We start from the raw sequence: 19,251 nt of genomic DNA, 5'->3' as shown, positions 1-19,251 counted from the left end.
GTTACTGCAATTACTTAAACATAATAAATAAACTCGACTTTTCCAGATTCTTTTGGAACAGAAACTTTTGACACGTCCAACTTTTTGGTACTCAGAAAATTAATGTACTTTTCAACAACAGCTTCAGCGCAAGGACCATGAACATGCTAATAAGTGTGACAAACTGAAGACCACGTTCAATGAAAAGAAAAGAAACTGAAAGCTATTCTTTACACACTGCCCAGAACATTTCCATCCGACCTTTTAAGCAGATGCAGAACTATCCATAATTAAATATAATAAAGTAAACTGCTCGTGTGATAATGAAGTCGTGTGTGTATTTATTTAGTTTGGATGCTGTAATATTTAGGCCTCAAATAACTTATCACATCCAGTCTGCTCATTCCATGAATCATCCAGTCTGAATCTTTTTTTGAGAAAATATACAAATTCTCGTTCATGCAATCTTCATTATCATTCTTGAGAACGGGCCAACCGTGCAACTATCTAAAACCACATAATTCCAAAACGTGTTCTTGTAGTATGCACTCGTGGTACGGTATTGTACCACGCACGCATTTATGTAAGTACGTCGGACAAATATAAAAACCGTGGTTTTTGTCTCTGGATAAGAAATATTATACGCAAGACTGGAGAAGCTAACAACTTGTAATAATGTTATTATTGCAATCATGCAAATCCACTTGTAGCAAAACACGTCTTTTCAAATAAATCAAGTCATTGTTTCACGTGTACTTGTGTAAAAGTAAATGCTGCGTTCAACATTTTGTACTTTTCTGATACTCGCCATTTGTGTAATTGAGATGAAGAAAGCAAAACCTCGTGCAAATAATAAGCTGCGAATTTATAAGTTTGGCATATTATAATCTACTTGAAAACACGTTTAGCTGTTATTAAATTGTTTTGCTTGCGTGGAGGTAAATAAATCGCTAGAGGATAATTTGAGTCTTATTGTGCTCATGTAAATTGAGATTAGATTACTCGACAAATTAAAAGAGCAGGTGGATATGTATCTGCTTCTTCTCATGAATACGACTTTCGTCTTGTTGGCGTGACTGGACAAAATTCTAGTGCTCATCATGAAAACACGATCCATCAACATTTCATCGTCCACTCTGACGTATCTATGTCAGCCAAGGGTTCTTCTTCGTACAATCAAATATAATTTTAATAATGGTGTCCCTTACTGCGTATAACAGACAGTGATTAAAAAGCAGTTTGCGTGGTGTCCTTTGTCTACTGAAACCACTAAATAGCGACCAATTCTCTCTCCCTCTTCAATTTTAATTGTATTTGAAGAGTCCAGCAGTGAGACCTATGTTTGCAGGCTTGGATTTGTTGCTTCGCCATCCATCGTCTATCTCACAATGCAGTAGCCAAATAAATAATGATCATCTTTTCCTCCACTCGTCAAGTTGAAGGAAGGTTCTCCAGCAAATAAATTCCAACAGTTTTCGATGTCTTTGATCACTGAGACGTATCCAATCCCCACGAATCAGACGGAGAGAGAGAGGATGCTTTTACATCCAGGATGAAATTACTGCTATTCCTTTTAAGCGATACGTCCGTATATCTACTGCCAAAAGACTCTCTTCCCTTCTTGGAGTGAGTGCAGCAAGTTTAATTTGTGTAGAGCTAGGTGATAAAAAATAAAAGTGAGTAAAGTAGAACCTTGAGTAGTTCATTTAGTCGGTCCAGCCATGCATCGTGTCGTGTAAAACATTTGCATCGTCTCATCCCTTGCTTCATATTCTGCATTTCGAACTGTCTCACTTGGAGAATAACAACGGAGGGCAGCCTGGAGAGTTGGCTTTGCTTTGTGCTCACTGATTTTGATTTGGTTCTTCACCGTAGCTCAGCAGTTATTGTGTGAAGCTGCTCAAGCAAGAAAATGGAACTTATGCGGCTAATAACAACAAGACAGGAGCAGCAGACAGGAGAAGAAGAGCACACAATGTGCACATTCATTTCAGATTTGAAGATCATGATCGCTGATGATGAAGCATAGAAAAGGAGGTGGAAAAGGATTGATGAGATGCCGACACAGAGCATGCATTATATAAGACTTGAATGGGTGAATTAAGCCATGAGCACAGGCTTAGTCTCCCTCACAAATAAATAAACTTCATCTTCCTCGTCGTCGTCGTCGGGGAGGAAGTTGTGGAGATGAACAACCAACTTTGGACTGCACATTGTGGGTCATACATATTATTAGTTAGTTAAAATAGCTGTCCATCTCTTGTCTCATCTCTCCATGAGAAGATTGGATATGAAAATTATGTGCAGTACAAGCACACCCAGACTTAAATTACCTCCTCATGATTTCTTTATGATGCACTTTATCCTCAAATTTGTTGAAGCTACATGAACGCGATTTCAATGCACAAAAAATAATAACAAATACTTTAGATGTAGGCTCAAACTTCGACGCATGCACAGTTTGTTTACGTAGAGCAGTGGTAGGATTAGTGGGATAATATTTATAATATGTAATGTTGATGAATTATGAATGTGCTGAGTTGGATAATGCGAAAATTCTCATTAAACGATCAAGGTTACGTTAATAATAGACCATCGAGCTGCGGTACATTACTCGTCTTATTAATTTTATGAACGTTCCATTCTCAACCTCCGTGAAGAAATGGCGAACAAAAACAATGTAAAACTGTGGGCACCGCACCTCATTCCATTATTAGATGAAGATAATAATATTCCTTGCTTGTGAACAAGTTGATGAGTTCGTGAATTGCAAAAATTTCCCAGAAAGTAATTAATTGCAGGTATAAAAAAGCGTAATGAGAAACTAAAATCCCACACGGAACTCACCTTTGGTGGCAGAGTTGCTAAAGCATCTGTGACTTGAATCCATTGAACTGGTTGAGTCGTTGTTTGCTTTTCCATTAGCGTTTGTTGTTATGAGATTCTTTGTTTTGGCTGATCGGTGATTTCTTGCACTTTGCTCATCCGTCGTGAGGTCGAGAGTGATTTCTTCTTCGGGGGATGCCTTTGGGGCGAGTAGCTGAGGTGTCGTCCCTCCTGGAACATTCAGAGAAGACGACTCTGAAGAACAGGAAGAGGAGGACGCCGAGGACGCGATGGAGTTGACCGAGAGTGGTCTCTTCTGATTCTCTGCCCCATGAGGCATGTTACTACTACTCCCACTATTTAAGTCACCAGCAGGGTGAAGCAAATTTTTATTAATTGCCCCATTTTTATTGGTGTTGAGATACTTTTGCTGGTTGATGAGATTCGTGGTTGTCCAGTGGGCTCGAGTTAACACGGCTGTCGTTATCGTCTTATTGTTGTCACTGATATCTACTGTTGCACCACTAGTAGGGCAACCACCATTGTTATTGCTTTTATTATTGGAGACACTGCCACCACCGAGTTCCATTCCAGCGTGGAACAAAGTTGACACTGACACTGCAGAGTTCCAATCACACCGTTTTCCAGTTCCAGCAGTGTAGCCACCACCACCGTTTATTGTTGAGCTGCTTGGTCCCTTCAGCCTGGACCCAGATGTGGCACTTTGCATCCCGTTTTTTGTCTCCAATTTCTCTGACCCCCATCCTCCACCTATCCCGTCCGTGGTTGTGGAGGCGGCTGTGGCACTGCTTCGAGTACTGCTACTGCTGCTGCCGTTCGAAGTACAGGTTCCACTCAAGTTTTTGACAAACTGACCACCATCCACGGAAAGACGTTCGGCCAAAAGGGTATCATACATGCTCAGCAACGTCGGCACCAGATCGGTTGAGGACCCTGCAATATAAACCACGTAATCATATATAGTGAAAATATGTATTTTATACGCTTTAACGACATCATGATTACAAACACGCCTAGTATGTATCGTACATGTAACTACATAGTATGCACATGAATGCATACATATGTAACGCCAATGCACATGCAGTGCTTTGACAAGTTGACGACACAAAAAAACGCGAAAACTTTCGATTTTGATACAAACACGTGAAGAAAAGGAAGTGGTGCATGATGCGAACTTGCTTTCATAATGCATTTTGAATTTGACAAATTACAATTGTTTGTACTGACCAGAGCAATAGAAGAAGGATAAGTAGAGAGAAATAACCTCTACAATTTCACCACTGAAGCAAGTGCTAACTCGGATTTATCAACCATTCGCTAATGCAAACCCACTTTGCACATTGGGATTAAATTAAGTTAACGAGTTTTATTTGTGACAACTCAAAGTCAGGTACTTACTAAACGTTAGCAAGGATTAAGTTACAACTTCGCTATGATTCATGAATACAATGCATTTTGTAATGAATTCATGAACAATAGTTTGGATGCACTTGTCAAAATCAAAATTATCAGATCAAAGTAGACATTCAATCAGCAAATAGCATGAAACTGTTGATAATTTTGCGAATACATAAGTATTTGGTTTCATATTCTGTGTGTACGTATGTAGACTTGGAGTTTTGTAAGTTTATGGATGTGTGTTCTAATATTATTTCACAGTTTATGGTTACTTATCTCATTCAATCAACTATAGCTCATATTTCACAATCTGTAGAAATTAAAGTCAAAATAATATGTCTGGCTTTATTCCGTCATTTACTCAAGCGAACGGACAATTTCATTCGTCACGTGAAATTCCATTTCATTAATAAATATTATTATTCGTTCAACTCGATATCCCAAGCAAACTCGAAACGAACAAACTTTTACCATTTGTTTATTTTCATTTTGGTGTCAAATGTCGATATGTTGGTTCGATTTACTTCCACGTTCAAGCCAAGCCATGTCTGGGAGAAAATGCAAATTCTCACGGTGCTAAATTATTTAGCGAACCACCAGCTGTCACGGCTTGGGCTTTATCAATTTCACTCGCACATTGGTGGCAGGGTGATTCACATTAAATGCAACAATGTATGTATTTACATGCATATGCAATGACACGAGATTGTTTTATTCTGCAGGATTTTTTAGCACGATTATTCAAAGCGATCCAAAACATTTCCATTGTTTGAAATACACACATATTGACAAGTGCATTGGCTTGGTCAAGTGAAAACTCACTCGCGTGAATAAGGCAACTTTCAATTTCAAAAGAGTTTTGTATTTCTCCATCACATAACTTTGGTCATGAGAGACAGCAGGAAATGCATATTTCCATAATTGTGTTTGACTTGTTTATTATCATTATTCGCTCAGATATTGGTTATTGTCAGTGTCAATTATGAAGGCCTCTGAGCTCAATCAGAAAACCTCAGGACATGCAGAATCCCTCCCATCCAATCAAATGAAAATGGGGAATAGCGTGTGTGCATCAGGAAGATTTGGCCAATAAATCCAAATGAACAATCTGAGCGAAAACTTGAAGAAATTCATTCGAAGATTAACTCATCAGCACACTTTCAAATATTGATACTTATGAAGCCATAACTTTGCAGAATTCCTAGTTAAATCGTTATCCCTCCAATGAACCGCACCCACAACAAGCAATTACTTATTCTGACCTGGTGCCACGCCTCGGTGTACACAAGCCAGACATGCGTGTTTTCCTCATGTTTATTCAAATCCAAGGGAAGATCAATTAATTGTTTGCATGCTTTCGTCGTCTCCGTCCCGTAGCCGTATAATTAACGAGATTTATTAAGATCTACATAATTAGTTAAGGACGTCGTCATTATCACCTCCTGTTCTAGGCAGCCATTATTTGACAATTAAATGAATTGTCTTTCGAAACAATCTTGTCTGCACGACGGACACGCTACTGTTATCCAAGTTGGCCCGTGCCACATTTATTGGCTTTCCCAACTCCTTATTCGGATCACTCGTCATATTCGCAACATGACGAACTGCTTTTCTACTTGGACATGTGTACACGCGTTCTTTTCCAAATGACACCTCAACACATGTTGGTCCTAATTTTTCTTGTACACAATCAATTTAGCGAGGTGAACACTGGCATTTGCATTATTATCGCTAAATTTAATTAAAAAGGCAAATCACTCTCATTATTATTTGCTAAGCCTGACTGACTGTATATATATGCATGGAAGAGACAACATTGAGAAGAAACCCCGTCTCTAAAGTCAATGTCCAACTTTGAATAACACGAGTTATTGAAAATGTTGCTTGTCACGAGCTTAAGACAAGTTGTCAAGATTTGCAAGTTGGGATTATGTCAATATAATAATAATGTGAGGCAGCAGATGTGGTGTATTTGTAGTCGATAGTGGTCGTGGGCTTAAAAACATGCATGCAAACAGGTACATCACAAACAGGGGATGATTGGCAAATTAGTTTGGCGAGTTGTCTATTGTTACCTTTGTGCTAATGCCACATCCAAATCCGACTTGAATTGAGTACGATGATGATAACAAAATATTTCGGTCAGGGTTAAGCCTTTGCATGACTTAACATTTGAACTTCTGATCACAGCTCAGAAAAAGATGATAAATGTGTAGTCGTCAATTTTTAGCACGACTTCGTACAAGTAAATATATACGAGGCTAATAATTCTTCCACACCCACACTCACAAGTCGAACCAAAGTTGACACTTTTTAAAGATAAGTCAGTTGACAAATGTGTAGCAATTCGTGGACAACAAAAGTTATGTTTGCATGTTATATAGTCAAGATGAAATTGGAGGTGATATGAGACGAATGACTCTGAGCAAGGCTGGTGATTAAAATAACGCCGCACTAGAATGACTTCAATGTGGACAATATATAAATATTTTGTCTTGTTTAAGACTAAGGTTTTTTGAATTGTGTTGGGAAGATATTATTGAAAAATCGGATAGGACACACACCGAATAATAATTCTCGGACTACACAATTTTGTCATCCAATTCCGTCCAGAACTCAACCTCGAATCAAAGAATGTTCGTGCAAACTAGGCTTTTAAAGGTTTTACAAATGATCAAGCGACGAAACCCACACCGATATCAGTGCGGACTGCGGGCGTTATATAGGACAGGGTCACTATTCACTATCGCATCCAGCAAACTACACTACACATGACACTCGTGTACATACGTGCACGAGAGAAAACGATATGAGGACACTTATCTAATACAACTTTCAGCCCTCCTCTTATCGTCGATTGCTGCTACCGACCAACCACACTTAATCTTAATCAATGGGTTCAGTGGAAGTTGGGTCCCTTTAATTTATAGCAGCTCCAAATTGTTCAATGAACTTGGTCCCTCCATCTCAATTGGTTTCCTTTACAAGCTTTATTGATATATGGGATTTGTAATTGGAACTTGTAAGCAAATATGAAGGCGTGGGCCGTGTGCATTGCAGGCTATCCGATCCCAATAATTTGAGCATCCTGGCCCCTTTGTAGATCTGTACGACGACGATTACGGATAAAATCTCCCTGCTAATACTTCTCAAAGAATATTTGGATTTATGACGATGTTTGAGTACAGGGCGTGATGTATCAATGATCAGTTTTGGCCGTATACTGATTTAAATGAGTGAAATATTGGAGGATCGTAAAATTAAAATGTGAAACCACTCTCAGCATGAATAACACTAAAACAGGGGAATATCAGCAGGGGTTGAGAGGGGTGAGTTTCACGAATGATTGGTGTATCGTATATTTCGATCTGATTTTATTCGATTTTAAGCTTTTGAACTTTGATACATGTGACAGGATTACATACATACGCCGTGATATTCAATGTTACATATGATGCAATGCAACCAAATGTTATCCCCGCATAAAAATAATGTATACGCAAATGAACCGTGAAATAGATCAAATAGAACCTCTACGCATACACTTGTTTCAGTTTTAATTCAATTTCTTCCTGACTTGGGTGCTTTTTAATTCCGAACCAGTGGGAGAAATTATAATAATTCTGGAGTAGCTTATTAGATTAGCTGGAATTCGACTTTATCAAATGAAAGGGGAGCTGATTTAATTAATGCTGCCTTTAAAGAAGTTGAGTAAAAAGCGTTCAAAGGGAAAAGATACAATCATTGCCTGGCTATAGATTTAAAAAAATCTGTATGCCTTCTTCAGAGAGTATTTCAAAATTTTGATTTTATCAATGCATTCATTTTTTATTCTAGATATTGCATTCTAACGATCTTATTCTAGAGGTATTTTAGTACTTCCGCCTGCTATGAGGCAACGATTTGTTATAAGTAAATATGTATTGGAGCAATCTTGAAAGACATTAAAATTTTAGCAGTAAATAGTTATGCGAAATACCAGCAATTACTAAGAGCGTCATTGGTGAGCAATTTTGTAATGAGCAATCTCAGCCATAAGTGTCGCATGAAAACAGAACCCATTAATAAACAATGCCTCGTATAAATCAAACTATAAATTTTAAAGAACAATTAATGCAAGCACGTAAGATTTACATATGCAAGGAAGGTATTTTGACAAAAAGTAAAAGTATTTGGCGAGTGTTTGACCACTTCATCTTTTCATAATTTTTATGGCACGTGACCCAAAATATTATTAAACTCGACATAACGAAGTACGTGCACCCATCGTCAACAGCTCCACCCAAAAAACTAACTAGATCAGTATTCCTTTATCATTGTTCCCTTTAGGAAGTTGCAACTGCTCCCATTCAGAAAAAAGTGACCCTTGAAACCAGCAGATGTTCACCGAGTTTCGGGTTTAGCCCAGTTTACTTTGATTTTGACTGAACCTGATACAAATCTGAGACCTGGAAAAGTGTGGTCGTAACAGCTGCAGGAGAAACGCATCACCGCAACACGACCATTTTCGGGTCGGGTACATATTGCCATCATTATTATTCGTGTGGCATCCGTACAATGAAGGTATTTGATGATATACCAAAAGCAGGGCTTTCCTCCATAAGCATTCATCGGTTGCTGCTTCTTGTCTTTCACCCTCGACCTAAAGGGTCTCGTCGTCGGGTCCACCCTTTCAACTCCCCATCCGAACTATGGCTGAATGGGCCGAGAGTTATTGTCATGTACACAAATAGAGCCAAGTATCAACATGTGGATTAACCAAGTTTTAAGGGCCGACGACAAAATCCAGTCGCATATGTAGGAATGGATGCTCTGGAGAAACTTTACGGTTCCAGTTGTGTATTTACATACGTACGAGTATGCACATCACCCTTTATTATTTCCACTTATTAATTAAAAGGATCCAGTCCACTAGGCCACCTTGCGTGCATCCTTCAGGGACTTTTTTGGTTGTCTATTTGCCCAGCTCAAATAAGTGGATTTTTGATAGGAGATCAAATTTCAAAGTTAAAAAAAGTGTCACCCATTGCACGAGATATAAAAAAAATGGCCCCAAAAACGCGTGGTCCCTTGAGAGAGAGAGAGCTCAGTTTTCATCCCCGTATCCCCTTTGTTCTCTCAAAACAATGTCAATCCGTGTTGGATTTACTTGGTTGGCAAACTTTTGACGTATTCATCTCTCATGGATCCAACTGGGATTTTAAAAATTTGTATGCCAACAAATCAGCCCTAATTCACTTTCCCTGTTTCAGTCCAGATTTGAATCTGACCTCTGGCATTGCTCCGGGTGTGCTTTGTGGATGGATGTGGATGGCATGACGCTATTTTCTATTTTAATTTAAATAAGCAGAAACGTGATAAGTTGACACAAGCTGACGAAATGTGCTGTCATTCCTTCCTCGTTCAAACAAAACAATGATGCATTGAATCAACGATGAAATGATTAAATCCGAATTTTTCTGTGGATTGTGAATAGCCTTTTATTTGTCGGTGATGGTGGTGCTAATCCAATTATTTACCAGACGAAACAATAACATAATGTGCTGATCAAACAATAATGCTGCAATGAATTTATGAAGTGAAAGAATTGTATGAGGTCGGAACTCATGTATAGAATTTGAGTCCTTGGGGACTTTCCACAGAATGACCAGCAGTGCTCTTGCGGACAATTATAGAAATGAATTCAGTTCAGATGAAGCTCTCCAGATTTATGTACCAGCACTTGTTTCAAGTCCACTGCGACATGCTATTTTTATGTCACGACTGGTCAGTCGTCAATTTATCTTGAGTTCTGCTTCACTTGTTTCACCAATCCAACAAGCAGCATAAAAACAGTGGTTGCGTTGCAGCGTGAATTACTGTGTAGCCGTGTATTCACTTGCATTTCCATTCAATTTACTGGGGTTTTTTACGCACATAAAGTGCAATTCATTTCGGCACACAGCAAAGTCCAGCAAAGCAAGTGCCGGTGGTGCATACATAGCTGTCACATTTTATTCAGCACGATTAACAAGAGTGCAACGAAACAAAGGACCAAAGTTTTAGAAGTGCTGACCAACTGCATTTAATCTGATTTTTCCATTGGTCGCCTGAATGTTTCTCGTCGTATTCGTTTTTTGTCCTGGCTGACTGAACGTCTTGGAGGAAAATGGTTTTGACCGTGAATAGTTTCTTCACGTTGCTTCCATAATGCGTGTATTATGCAATAACGTGGTGATTTCCAAGTAGTGAACTTGTGTGGCTCTTTTTTATGCTCTGAGAAGTTTCATGAAATTCTTATTTTCTCAATGGCATCGTTGCAAGTGATAAATTGTGCATAAGTAAGGGGCAATTTTCTCCAGTCGTCCAGACTCAATCATGAACATATACAAGAAATGAAGTTTTCGGTACTCCGTGTACATACATGCTGCATTGCATCACACCAATTAACCAGGCAGGACTGGTCATTATGGTTTCCTTGTGCAGAGGAGGAGGAATTGGTAGCCAACCACAAATAAAAATGAAAGACTTGTCCTTATATTTTATGAATCACGAATTTATCCAACCCAAAATTTATTTAAGTAGAAAGTAGTTAATTTACAGCATGGCTTTAAAACAAACTATGTACAGTCCGTTTATTTACCATACGACCCTCGACGTCACCACTGCGCAATGCTATTAGTAATGAGAGTGATGACGTCGAGGATCGTATGGTTAAAAAAACAGGAGTATGTACACATCACAAACTAGAATAAACTAATTCTTAAAAAAAAACTTAGGTGAGGCTTGCTTAAAAGGGGGAAACAAGAGGTTATCATCGTGTAGTAAAATAATATGCTACATCAATGTTCATCTCATGATTTATAATTTTATGTGAATCCAACAACAAATTATATGCCTTTCGGACCATTTGCCTCGCCGTGGGCAATTTTATGATTCAAATAATTAAAATAACTTGAAAATTTATTAACGCTCAGTGCATTTAATACACATATGCAGTAATAATTCATATGAAACGATACAGGATTTCGTTAGATAATTTCGTTATCCATAATCTATTGGTGATTTAATGTACGAAGCTTGAGTTAGTTTGTAACATGAAATATTATATTTCAGAACATTAAATGTTAAAAAATTCGACCTATCTTTGAAATATATTCATGTAGGCCATCAGTATAAGCAGAATCGAATAGTAAGAAGATTGCAACTTATGTATATTTAGGTACAAGCATCAATATGGCGCACATACTATATATATACATATATGCATTGGTATGGAACAATTAATCAGGCCCACGGCGAGGCAAATGGTCCGAAACGCATATAATTTGTTGTTGGATTCACCTAAAATTATAAATCATGAGATGAACATTGATGTAGCATATTATTTTACTACACGATGATAACCTCTTGTTTCCCCCTTTTAAGCAAGCCTCACCTAAGTTTTTTTTAAGAATTAGTTTATTTTTTGTTTTTAAGTCTCTTTAAGTTGTCATCAATAATAGATACCAAATTAAATCCTCATTAGTCTGGATGCGTTGCATATGCAATTAATTCTCCAGTGGGTGTGGATGCGTGGAACACCAAATTAAATTCCCCTGTCACCCGTGGACGTGGACAAGAAATGCATCAACATCATACATATGTATGTATGCACACACTTAGAAATCTGGTATAATTGAATTCTCAGTGGTACCTACTACTTGCAATATGACGCCAGCGGTCTAGCTCCGATTTTGACGAAAAAACGATGATCATGTATTCTTAGATAAATGATTAAACACGTGTTTCAGGATTTTTCATAATGCTCAGTTTAATTAAACAAAGTTATGATGGAAAACGTGAAAGAGAATTTGCATTTTCACCGTGAAATTTTACTCACATGGGAGAAAACGAAACATGATTACGTCAGAGCATTAGTTATGAATACCATTTTTGTAGTCATTTCTGAATACCGCTTGGTACTATTTTAATACTGGATTTCTAAAAGTGCATACATGTACATACATATTTACATGTTTAGATATTTGCATATGTAAGTGCAGAGCTTACATGTTTCTATAGTGCTGGTTGCTAATAGAAACGAGTATTTATTATAAGTAATGAAGAAACATTACAAGTTAAGTAACTGGCTGCAGATGCTACCAAGAAAACTTTTTCATTTCTTATCCGATTTCGCTCGGGTTTGTTTTAAATGACGCGTTATAGATTTCCGCACATTAAAACATAGACGAGTCACAACCTTTGCATGGCAAAAGTGAATTTGCAAGTCGTTTGAAAGTTTAAAATCGATTTAAAATGGGTTAAAATATGATTGTCATGTTTATAGACCTGACGGGCATCATCTACCCAGCAAGGTCTGCACGATTGCCTTTTACATCATTTTGATACGATTAGCCGTTTTGCCACAATCTTGAGTGGAATTTTGGGAGGGGGGGTCTGTTTGCATTCTTAGGCTTTGCCGTAACCATGCATTTTTTCATGTGTTCATGGTTACTATGCCTCACCTAAGAACAAAAAATATGACCAAGTGCACTAGCTCGGTGGGCAAACATGGAACTTTTATATCGGTCACGGGCTCCTGTAAGTGGTAAGACATATTGAATAATATAATTCGCTCGTTGTGTAGAATTTGAACTGAAAATTGCTCTGATGAATTACCCGTAATTTGAGACTAAAGCTGAGAATGAATTATAATTGCATGAACCCTGCAATATCACCGGAGAGAATATATTTGCATTCAGTAAGTACTATGTATACCAGATTGAAAACTGGAATTTCGAGTTTTCGCCCATTTTTATTTACCACCTCCCAAAATTGCAAGAATTATATACTTAGCTCCTGTTTTTATAATCATTGTGCGGCAGATTAAATTAATATAATTCAAAGATGACAGTGATTAATACTTTAGTTCGCATTCGTTCGCCCAAAAGTGAAGCAGGTGATATTTACATAACTCGCCAGAAAAGCCATGCACTTGTTTGTTCAGTTTCATATTAGAGTAGATAGAAAACAACTAAATCATCAATTTACCGCATGATATTTTTAGCCAGGAATGAGGCGAGATGTTGATTTTGCAATAAAAAAAACATTCCAGTTCGTCATATGGAAAGAAAAAGTGGAAAATTATGCAACATTTGTAGATTTGGATTTGACTCAATCATGAACTGCTCGAAAACATGTCTCGCTCCAATAATCACTTCTTCCACTTCTCAGCAACTCACACTTTTAGCGTCTGGCGTAAAATTGCAGGGAGGTTGCTTTGCTGTGCACACGGAGAGAAGGATTTATTTGCGGAAGATGAACAAGAAAGTAAAAGTTATGGATAACAAGCGTATGTAACAACGTGGAAGTGCGCCTTGCTGCATAGCACGAGTGATACAATTTCCTGGCCATTTTCCAATTAGGCACGGTCTCAAGAAGACTCTTGAAGCCAAATCTTGGGCATCAGCACTTTCGTCCCATCTCTCCATCCACTCCTGTGCTGCAGTCTCCCAGTGAAATATGAGATCAAAATTGCCTCCAAGCAATGGAAAGGTGAGCAAACATTCGATGCAACAAATTATTACGCCATGCGTCAACAACAAATGCACACGCGCCACAGCCATCCTTATGCACATCTGCACCCACCAACCAAACCATGCGACAGATTTTTGGCCTTCACCTCTTCTGCTTAGAATGCAATTTTTATACCAGGTGCGATAACTCTGTTAAATTTGTGCTGCATAAATATGTCTTACTCGTTAAGCTAAACATGTAAATTGCTGGCTTCAAAACTACAACTCTAACTCTACATATATTTGTAATAGAAACATTACGGAATCTCGGAGTCTCATAATTATTTATTTTCGATATTACGCTATGCAGTGCAAATCTAGCATACATATTCCTGCCGAAAACAACAATGGACAATAGTTGCGCTCAATCAAAGGAGCAGACATGGATCGGAACTCCCGTCGAGAGCACAAATGCTCGCCACCTTCCTCCGTGTCGTCGCCGTATACTCGTTTGTTTCCCCTCATTAATTATTTTCCATCATGCTTATCAGATTCACTTCCATTGGATTCGCTACTCGCTCATTTCATCCAATTTCAACCTTATTTGGAAAATTACTTCCTTCATCTCATCTGCCATGCACCCTCGCATCAGCGCTAATCATCCCTTCGAGGCCCTCCGAGTATCAGCAGGGGAAGAAACTTGTTCCACTAACCAGTACGACTGACTGACATTACGACTGCATACATATTATGATGACTGTTGTGGAAATAATTCCGTGTGCATCTAATAAATGCACTGTAATGCAATAATGTTAAGTAATTCGCTGCAATGTGACATGATCTCATGATTTGTGCGATGTTGCTGCGATATTACATAAACATCATTAACATTCGCTCATTCCAATTCGGTGGCAGATAAACCCACACGCAAAAGCAACACAATAATTTCCTAAAAGTGGATGGATGCCCATTATGATAAGTGTGAGGTTAGTGTAATTGCTCCCCAAGGATTCTGTTACAGGAGCATAAAATTTCTTAAAGTTTTGGAAAAAAAGATAATCCGGAAGTGACAAAATTTAATGCTTTCTAAATTTAGATTTCACGATTTCAGGCTGGAAGAAGAAGGGATTAGCACACAACCAATTTGTTCTCGCCTGGCTTCAGATCTTGTGCCAAATGTAACACAAATGTGCGTTAGAACGAAGCACGGGAGAGTCTTATTTATATACTTTCACTGCTTCTGATTGCTGAGAAGCTCCTAAAAAAATAATTTAGTACCATGTCCCATTATTGTTTGTTGTCTAATAACATTATGTGCTTAATAATGACACAATTCGGTAGAACACATTACTAAAATTTGTAAAAGCGTGAAGCCGTGTTTAATTGAGATGCGAACCTATAAAAAGTAGTGGCATAACGAAGGAACGATAAAAACGTGATCATTAATTATTGCCGAAAGGAAAAATATAGATTTCAGCATTCAAAAGTGAACAATGCAAGTAAGTGAAACAACACCTGCTTGACAATTGAATAAAAATTAGCCGAACCAAAAAGCATGAAAATGTCGGATCAATATTTTTAATTGACAATTACTACCAGCTAATTTTGAAAGAGCAAAAAAGTGACGGAACAGAAAGTGCGAAGCCTCCTTTCGTACTAATTCAGACTTACGACATCCCCCTCGAAATTGTGAGTGACGAAATAAAAAAATGAGTAAAACCTTGCTGTGATCTGCCCTAATCAGAGGTCCTTCTTCTGAGCCAGTAATTCCTTCCTCTTCTCGTGCATAATTGACAAACCCGTGGTGAGAACGACATGCAGAGGGGCAGCAAGTTTCGATAACGAGTGTCAAAATATTGAAAAGTAGTATCACAAATACATACGTGCAATAAAACCGGCATGTGTTTCAAAGACTCGTCATTCGTAGAAATAATTTATCGTTGTTTTAATGCTGACCAACTTTCGTTGAGTTTGATGTAAGTACACAAGTCCTGATTATACAAAACAACGATGCAAAATTGTCATATCAGCAAAAATCCATAAGATGAGGTTGTAAAATCTCCGCATTAATAAACTGAATTGAGCAAAAAATCTCTGCGTGCAAAACGGATCCTTCATCGAGTCGAGTTGAGACAGCGATGACACGAAAGATGAGATTGGCATTGCTTTTTTTTACAGGAATACAAGATGAGATTGGTATCATGGTTATTATGTGATGAGATAAGATACGTTGACACGCGTACACGTAAATAAATGTGCTGGCAGAGTTTATGCCTCTCGGGACCACAAATACAAATTATTGCAATTTATACACAGTGAATAAATGAAGTAATTAGCATAAATTGTCACTCAAACGAGGATCGTGCACAAAATAAATCCTTAATTTTTTGTATTGGGTACTTGAGCCTTACTGATAAATGACACAATTTCGTGCATGTTGGAGTGATGTGGATGGCTGTGTGCCATATGTACCAGGAAATTGATTAGCTCCGCATCAGGTTATTAATGATTCTTTGCGAATACTGTCGCGTTCCGTTATAACGCGTTTTTTATACAAAGCTAAAAATAGTTGGACTTAGAAGGCGTAAATACGAGACATTGATTACGAGAGCAATTTCAAGGGTCAGAAAACTAAATTGCAGGGCTCGATTTGGGTACGTTGCATACATAGTTGTACTAACAAAAGGTTTAGAAGTATGAACGTATTTACGTGTACAAAGGCGACAATTATGGAGGTTTAATTTCTATCTCTCTGTCCATCTGGTGACACATATGGCAAAAAATAAGGCGAAGGATAAGAGTTTAGTATCCATAATCCGAGCAGTCCGTACTTACTGACTGACTGTCATCACAATTCTGAAAGGACATGCAAATGAAAAGGTGTACACAATTTGTCCCTTATTTTTGAAATACTCAACTTCCGTTGTTGTCAGTTTGGCCGGGATCTAATCTGATGTCCCAAACATTGCATATTCTGTTTGTGTCATCATTCCGATTCATTAAACAGGCGAATGAGTAACGACTACCAATTTATGCTTGTAAATTGGCCCATTCACGCAGATTGAGTTTAATAAAGAGTGGAAATGTACGGTGTAGAATTTTGAAATAAATAGCCAATTACAAGTTGAGAATTGGAATTACGACTGATTGGTCTTCCTTGTCACTCGTCCTGGGAGCAGGGGTGCCAAGGAAGAGGATGAAGAGAGGGGACGTCAGATGAGTCGTGATATTATCTGTGACCCAAACAGGTGCACTTGAAGTTTGAATGTTTACGCCCGAATGGACTTATCTTCTCCACCGACAAATCACCACTTATATCCGCATCCTGGATTTTCTCATTTTTCGAAATTAATAGAACTTCGCCCCTCTCTGTCTGACGGTGAAATAGTTTTTTCGTCTTCTCCTAAACAAGTTTACTAACAAGGCTACGCTGCACCTAGAAAGAAGATGTGAGATGGAAACCATGAACTGAAACCTATCAAAAGTTTAACGCATATGTAGATATGCACATACAAATATTCACACACGAACCCCTGACTTAATCCCATTAGGTCTAAATCTCCATTGTCATCATCACATTTCATCTCCGAGTGGTAATGAGTGCCACATTTAGTGCTTGCTCATAACCGTGGAATATAATCCCTTTCTTGTTCTTTCCTTTGTACCCACAAGCCACCTTAAAATTGGGGGTTGTTAACGTGACTAAATCATGGCCGATCACATATGCAAATGTTTTATCGATGTTGAAGGATTCGTCCATTGCATGCAACAATACACGATTAATAATCATTAGCACAGCCTTAATCGCGGCAATCCCATTCATTCTATAAAACCGGATGGTCAATTGGTCACTATCGCCGACTGAGTCGGAAAGACTCTCCCAGGGCTTCGTTTGCATATTCCGTGTGCAAATCCAATAAATTATGGAATTGCAGATTTGGGACGACAAACGAGGCGATGGAAGCAAAGCAGGTCAACAAGCAAACCAAACGGCGTATTCTTTTATTATTGGTTTGTTATGATGACTATCTATCTCGGTACTGGGGTTTTTTAAACATATTCTACAAATAAAAATGTGTCCCTACATTTCAGTCCCGACTGCGCTTATGAGGAAGTGCTGACTTTGATTGATATATTATTTGAACTTGACAAATTCAGTGACTATAGACCAATTTAAGCCTTGACACAACGGTTAACCGTGAGTCAAGTAAGTAAAAACCAGTTGGAATTAGAATTGATGGCGGATTGTCGCATACGATTGCATTATTTTATTATTACCATTTTTACAGATTGCACCATTGTAAAACTAAATTAGATTTGAATAATGCCTGTAGAGCTGTACTCGGTCATAGCCGTCTCAATCTTGACTCGTTGAATTGAAATTTGACCTTACACACAACGAGTTGACCATTGGATAAGGCCTTATCCTTTAATTTGATTGTGTAATCTCTGATCCAATTCTTCCGCGTGAAGATGATCAAGGAGACTTTGCCAGAAAAGGAAGTATTCTATGATCGCAGAACGAAATCCGATAAGGTTCTATTGTTATTATGGCGTCAATTGTGAGGTGAAAGATGTCAAACTCAATGTGGACTGAAAAAAGATTTGACAGAAATTGGAGATAATTTGGGCCTTTCATAAAATTTAGTTGTAGCCTCTGGCGGATTCTTTACACTGAACTTATACGTACATACTCCTGCATATGTAGAATTGTCTTATTTGATGGTATCGTTGTGGAAAGAGCATAAGTCACTGGACTAAAGTTTACTGGGAGAATATGGTCATCCCGACTTTTTGTGACTGCTTTGGTGGTGACCGTGCGTGGGTTAAGAAAATATGACCGAGATTGGCATTCCCCTTTCTCTATCAGGAATCTACATGTCTTTAAAAGTCCTCTAAACCTTATCTCGCCGGACATCTTCAGACTGACGGCAGAAATGCATACGTATTTACTTACGCATTAAAGCGCCAGGCAGACTGACCGACTCGTTGGTGCAATGCATTTATTTAAAATCCTCGATTGTCATTTTGTCTTAAACCTGCATTTCACTCGGTCAGCCGTAATTGGACTTGATCTTTACAGCGCCCAATGTGATGGGCAAACACATAAAAGACTTGTTGAAAATGTTGAATAAATAGTGTACACGTTCCGCCAGAGGTTTTTTTGGGAATGCAGTAAAATGTCTTGTTGCATGTTTACACGGGTCACGAAATGCAATCATAATGTTGATTCTTCGTACTCTCTCACAAAGTTGTCAGTCAATTAAAACCAAATTCTATGAATACAAATATTCCGAGTCAAGTAATCAAACTGCAAGTGTTACATTGCAAGTAGGTTATGGATACATGAAGAAATGCAGATGAGATTTTTAGGCATTTATTGTTATTAGAGCGGTGCATGTGCGTGCAGTATGGTTCATCTTTTATGACAGACACGGTATTAAAGGTTTGGCTGGTTTCTTGACAAGTAATTTTTAATTTTTTCTCAAAAATCAATAGTCTCATACTTATCATAACTCGGCAGGATTAAAAGTTTTTATTATTATTT

At 38.2% G+C, this 19,251-nt stretch overlaps 1 protein-coding gene across 3 annotated transcripts in view; it reads right to left on the bottom strand.

Moving 5' to 3' along the window:
- Positions 1–19,251, bottom strand: part of LOC110842908 — a 98,596-nt gene that overhangs the window by 38,632 nt on the left and 40,713 nt on the right. For 2 of the 3 annotated variants that reach the window (XM_022088778.2, XM_035848000.1), the window contains exon 2: positions 2,827–3,759. In XM_022088778.2, the coding sequence (XP_021944470.2) occupies positions 2,827–3,759 (933 nt within the window). Of the gene's footprint in view, positions 1–2,826; positions 3,760–6,302; positions 6,852–19,251 lie in introns of those variants that run through there. The other variant, XM_035848001.1, reaches the window with a different exon arrangement.

Source organism: Folsomia candida, unplaced genomic scaffold (assembly GCF_002217175.1).
Source record: "Folsomia candida strain VU population unplaced genomic scaffold, ASM221717v1 Fcan01_Sc002, whole genome shotgun sequence".
Taxonomy (NCBI): Eukaryota; Metazoa; Arthropoda; class Collembola; order Entomobryomorpha; family Isotomidae; genus Folsomia; species Folsomia candida.
The sequence above is the reverse complement of the archived record's forward strand: the minus strand, read 5'-3'. Positions and strand labels throughout refer to the sequence as shown.